Raw genomic sequence first — 6309 nt, 5'->3', positions numbered from 1 at the left:
GCTTCATTTGAAGGCTTTTGTGTTAGCACAGCCTTGGATCCAATATCTGCATGGTTGGGCCCTTTTTTATTTTTCGACACAAAAGCATGAAAATATATATATATATATATATATATATATATATATATATATATATATATATATATATATATATATATATATATATATATATATATATATATATATATATATATATATATATATATATATATATTTACTAAGCCCAAAAATTAATTCATTTATGAAATTATAAAAATTATGCTATATAAGTGTTTACAAAAATAATTTTAATAAAAAATATATTTTAATAAATTAACTAGTGTGATGGAAAATAAAGAAAGTAAAAATATTTGTTTAAATTTAGTTTATTCAAATAACTCAAACCAAATAAGGCATGATCTTATATATAATAAGGTTGTTTAATTTTAATAATGAAATATGCAACCTCTCATCATCTAAATTATTTAAATAATTCAAATAATATATATATATATATATTAATATATTTATCTTATTCATAAACTAAATAGAATAAATTATTCATTTTGAGATTATTATTATTATTATCAATACATAAATTAAACTACAATAATATTCTTAAATTAATCTTAAGAATAATAAACTGAAGAAGTGATATATTTAAAAGATAATTAATGTAATATGTTTAGTATTAATTTTAATTAATTTGATTCAGTTTATTTAATAATTAAGTATGATGAAACTTTAAAAGGAAAATAAAAATTGTTTTAAGTGTAAAGAAACAATCTGGATATTAACAAGCTAGTGGAGTGGATTTAACAGACTAGATTACTAAAATTAAATAATTTGCTTTTTTCCCCTAATTTTAAGTGATTTTTTAGTAGTTCATTTAATTATTATTTTTATGAATAAAATTTCATTTAAATAATAAGAGAAAACGAAATTATAATTAAAATAATAATAATAATAAAAATAATAATAATAATAATAATAATAATAAAAGAATAAGAAAGCTACAACCACCAAATTCTGTATAATTGAACATCAAATATGAATAAAAACAATTTTAAGAATGAAATAATGTTAAACATAGCAAATCAAGTACTTGATTCACAATTTGAATCTAGCTTAAATAAACAATAACTGTTCTCAAAAAAAAAAAAATAACAATAACTATTATTTTTTACAATAAGATTTTTGTGCAACCACTTCTCAATGAGACATAGAACATGCATTTAGGGCACTTCGTCCACTTATTCTTCTTAACAAGAATATCAAAAGCAATGTCATTGTTATCCTTAATTGTTTCAATCTCTTTACAATCAAAGACAGTCTGCCACGAAGTTTTGCACTTGAAACATAACGGTTCTTTACAGTAAAGACAAATAGACTGCTTTACATACCCACCGCATTCGTTCACCATCAACGCTGAACACATTCGATTAGGGTAATATATGAGATCGAACCCCAAAATGAATTTGTCGAAAAGGATATCACACCATCTTTCAAACAACTTAATAGGGAGGATCGAACGACAAGAGAGTATGTCAAGATTGAAATTACAACATAGGCCGGGACATTTGATCTCCGTGGCCTTGTCAATTTCAATTTTCATTTTAACGTACTTGATAATGCAATCATTGCAGAAAGGATGAATACAAAAGCCTCCATTCTTGAATTTTCGTTCTGGCAAAATTGTGGGCTCGACACATATTTCACACGTGAAACTCGCAAACTCATGCAACTTTTGTGGGGGAGACAATTGGATGGAGTTAGGTGTAGAGAAACCTGCTAGTTGTACCATCCTTTGCATAAAGTTGGCCATGGTAAAGAGTTTAAAATTTCTTCTGGAAATCTATGACATAAATACACAAGATAAGAATTTCAAAAAAAAAAAAAAAAAAAAAATATGAAACAGAGACATGTGAAACAACAACAATTGATCAATTACAATGCTTAATATAAATGATAAAAATTTCTTGTTGTATTGAGAAAAAAAAAAGAATAAGAAGAAGAAATGCTTACCAAATTTCTAAATAAATTTCACAACATATAATATAGAAAAAGATTGTTAGATGATATGTATATATATTCTTGAAATATGCATCAACTAAATAAATAATATACAATTTATTGGTTATAAAAGAAGCGATTTTAATTCTAGAAAAAATCATCAAAAGATATAGTCATGTTAAAATTGACTTTCAAATAAATTTTACCAAGAAAATAGATAAAATTAAATATTTCCATCCTATTAACTCTCTGACTAATTAAACTAGTAGTTATTTTTCAACTGAATTAAATTCATTAATAATAACAACAACAAAAAAAAAATTGAAGAATTACTTTATATCCTATTTAGATATTAATAAAAAAAAATATATCTGATATTGACATTTTTTTTCTTTTTTAAATGGTGAATTTGTCTAAAATAATATATTCAACTATTTTAAAAACATGTTGACTATTACATATAAGTAAATTGAAATTTGGGAAAGAAAATAATAAATGCATGGACTACTTTAAAATTTTGAAAAGAAAAATCTAAATATTCATTTCAAAAGATAATTGTATTAAATATTTAAAAAAATATATTTTTTCAACCAGAGTTAAAGTTCAAATTAGTTATTGACCATAAAATATAATAATTAATTTATAAACTTCTAACGTTATAAAAAATTACCTAATATCTAGGTCTCATTTCTTTCCTATTTTTTCTTTTAAAATATGGTAAACTTGCACAAAAAAATGTACATTTGATTATTTCAAACATTATTTTTAAATGTTATTATAATTTGGCTCTGCAAATTTAATTAATATGAATTTTACTTTTATTTATTCTAAAAAAATTACTTAGTATCTTCCACCAATTCCACCATTGTTTTTTTTAACTCTAACATTATAATTTTAAAACAACACTTTTTAATCTATTAATTAACCGCCGTTCAAACTCATCACATTTTAGATCAAGTTCATATCAAATTTTTATCATAAAACTCTTAACATATAACGCCAAAAATTTGTCATTTTCGAAAAAGAGTTTTCGAACTTGTGAATCGCTCCCTAAAACTTAATTTTTTATCGAGTCTCGACCGAGACGAAAAAATCAAAATGATAGGCTCGACTAGAGTGCATTTAAAAATTTTGATTTATAACTTTGATATTTTTTAGAGTTGTCACTGAATTACTATTTGAAAATTAGGAAAGAAAAATACTTTGTGTCTTCAAACGCATTTTAAAGATTTTTTTTTCTTTGTTTGTACTTGATTACACATGAAAAATAGTATCAATGTTATGTCTAACTTCACATAATAGTCTCTATTTTAAACACTTGATAATTTAAAAAATATTATTTTACAAATTATTTATTTATTTCATCATAAAACATGTATATAATATGAATCCAAGTTTAAATGTGGGTCATGTTTTGGTATAATTTTTTTCCTAAAGCATTCATCTACAATATTGTTATAGACCTAAAACTAAAATATTAATAGAATTGTTAGTACTTGTAGCCTTATAAGTGAGTAACAATACTCATAAATAGTGCCAACAAAAGAAATAAAAGTGGCAAGAAGCCATTGACTGTAGTGTGTCATTTTGTTCTTTTTTAATTTCTAAAAATAAAAATAAAAAATAAAAGTATTAGTTTCAAAAATAAAATTCAAATAGACCTTTATTCAAAATTAGTTTGTTTGTTTCTCTTAGAAATAATATATTTTAGTGTTTTATATTTTCTGAAATTAATTAGAGTATTTAAAAACAATAAGTGACAAAAATAAAATTAAAATAAAAGTAAACCAAACTAGCCTTAAAGTCAACTAAGAGGTGAGGTGGCGGTCAATTCTGGAGATGAGTCAACTCGGGAGAGGACTCGTGGGCGCGGACTGAGTGTGAATCAGTTGCGGATAAATTCCTGGGTTTGGAAACAAAAACGGTCCTAACATAGTTAGCCGAATCTCAGGAGTCACACTCGGTCACACTCGAAAACGAATGAGACTCAGATATTTGGTGGGTTATTTGATTAACAAAAAGTTGGGCTAGCGTAGTTTCCTTATTTCCTTTTCTTCGATTGTAGAGAGCGCTCAAAAATCTCAGTCACTCAAATAGGGACGCATTACTCGCCCCTATATGGTCGAAAACGGAGCCAAAACTCAAGATCATTGGCTGGTTTTCTTGGTCGAAAACGAGACCAAGACTAATCACCTTGGTCGTTTTTCAAGCCATCCAGGAGTCAAGTTTTAGAAACACTTATCGGTCTCTTACATTTTCAAAAACCAAATTCGTTCAACCCTAAATCAACACAAATAACAACGTGCACTTTCCCAACAATAATCCAATGCAATGTAACATCTTTGAACTCCAAATTCGAATTTTTCTAACAAATTAATGTGCCATTTTTTTAAATAGAGGTTCAACTTACTTTATACATGGTTTTGAAATTCCAAAATTTAGCTTTTCATTTTAAGTTTCAATCAAACATTCTAACATGTTTATCAACATCCACGTTCTGAAACTAACCTACTACATAATCTTAAAACGAAATACAGTTTATTTACAAAGTTAACATTTTTCATCTAAACTATTTTTTTAATCCAATGTTACATGATGAATCACCCGAAGATAAAATTTACGTAGATTACTAATGACCCCAACAATGAGCCACAATTGATCCCACAACGAGTAGAGGTCACCCACCCAAAACCTCCAAATTCAAAAGAAATCTTTTTATGCATAATGACAGTCTTCTCCCTCCTTTTTTATTTGTCTTACCCCCTAGGGCCCTAGAAATTGATCCCTTGCTCCCAATGACAATCCTTTGGTCTTTGACGAGCATCGCTCTCTCGTCGTTTTTGTTCGAAAATCATCGCCTCATGCTCATCTCCTCCTCGCAGATCTAAATTATAAATAATTATAATATATGGTGTAAAATGTGAGTGTAAAATAATTTATTCAAAATTCCACCCATATGAAGTCTTTAGAATTAAGATTCTAACTATAGTCTTAATTATTTGTGATTGTTAAATTTAATTTATATATGAGGGTTGATGTGAACCTTTTAACATAATATATGGTTTTGATGTGAACCTTTTAACATAATATATGTTTATATATATTTATAGGTAGATTTTTTACTATGCGTATTGACCCATTCACTCATATTCATTCTATTCTCAACTAAAAGATTCAAAATGTTGTACACTAACCCAATAATATTTCATCAACCATTAACATTAAAACATGATTTATATCTCCGTGTAAATATATTTATTTATTTCATTTTTTCAGTTTAGATCTATTAGGTTTATTTGAAAATAAAATATTAAGATTTTGAAAAATGAAGTTATTATATTTTACAAATAACACTTTATTACTCTATATATGAATATGCTTAAACTTCTATTCAAACATATATATATATATAATTATTTATCTCATATAGTAATGAATTCGAATTGAAAAAAAAAATGATATATAACAATTAAATTCAAAATAAATAGAATTTGGAATAATGTAAATTCCATTTCAATTGTGTATTTGAAATTGTTTTTATAAGTTTGTGTAAAATTTGAAACTCAGTGTCTCAGATTTTAAAGTTGTTTAAGTTTTAACAAGTGGTTTCTAATACCGTCTTCCAAAAACAATTGAAATAATAACTTTGTATAATACTGGATATATAATATTTACTCAAATACTAGAATATTTTAATTTTGTAAAATATAAAATAATTTTTTTTAATGAATAAATAAAATATTTAATTAATAAACTTAAAATAAAAATAACTCTTCTAAACTGAACAGCCGGAAAATTTGAGGAGATGACTCTCAAACAGGGGTAAATGCGGAAAGTGCAGAGGTTAAAAAAAAAAAGCGATGGTGACCCCTTTACTGTTTTTGGACGATTTTTCCCTTGTCGGAGATTGCGTGACGCAAGCGGAATCGCGAGATGATTTTTTTTTCTATCTCGCAACTAGAGTTGCGTGACGCGATTGCGTGACACAATTGGGGTTGCGTGACGCGATTACGTGACGCAACTGGGGTTGCGTGACGCAACTGGGGTTGCGTGACGCAACTGAACAATTTTCTTCCAAAAAAAATTCATAATTAAAATTATTTGAAAAATAAAAAATTGCGTCACGCAAGGTTGCGTGACGCAATAGGGACATTTTCGTCAGAAATAAAAAAGAGGGTTACCAGCTCTATTTAATTTATGCGCTGACACTTTCCCCATTTATGCTCATTATTGGGGTTATTTCCTCAAATTTCCCGAACAGCCGCACGTTGGCCCAATCTTGATGTAAAGGGTGTTCTCTCCGTCTCTTCTCTTGGA

At 26.6% G+C, this 6309-nt stretch overlaps 1 protein-coding gene across 1 annotated transcript; it reads right to left on the bottom strand.

Annotated features, from left to right (window-relative positions):
- Nucleotides 1-1162: 1162 nt before the first annotated feature.
- Nucleotides 1163-1804, bottom strand: LOC124913848 (E3 ubiquitin-protein ligase RSL1-like). Its single transcript, XM_047454284.1, has one exon. It carries the CDS (start codon nt 1802-1804, stop codon nt 1163-1165), a length of 642 nt encoding a protein of 213 aa, XP_047310240.1.
- Between the last annotated feature and the right edge of the window lie 4505 nt (nt 1805-6309).

This window comes from Impatiens glandulifera, chromosome 1 (genome assembly GCF_907164915.1).
Source record: "Impatiens glandulifera chromosome 1, dImpGla2.1, whole genome shotgun sequence".
Taxonomy (NCBI): domain Eukaryota; kingdom Viridiplantae; phylum Streptophyta; class Magnoliopsida; order Ericales; family Balsaminaceae; genus Impatiens; species Impatiens glandulifera.
Note: the sequence above shows the minus strand (reverse complement) of the source record. Positions and strands in the feature narration are given on the sequence as shown.

Coding starts and splice junctions, on each gene's coding strand:
- LOC124913848 (XM_047454284.1), bottom strand. CDS start 1,804: ATGGCCAACTTTATGCAAAGGATGGTACAACTAGCAGGTTTCTCTACA.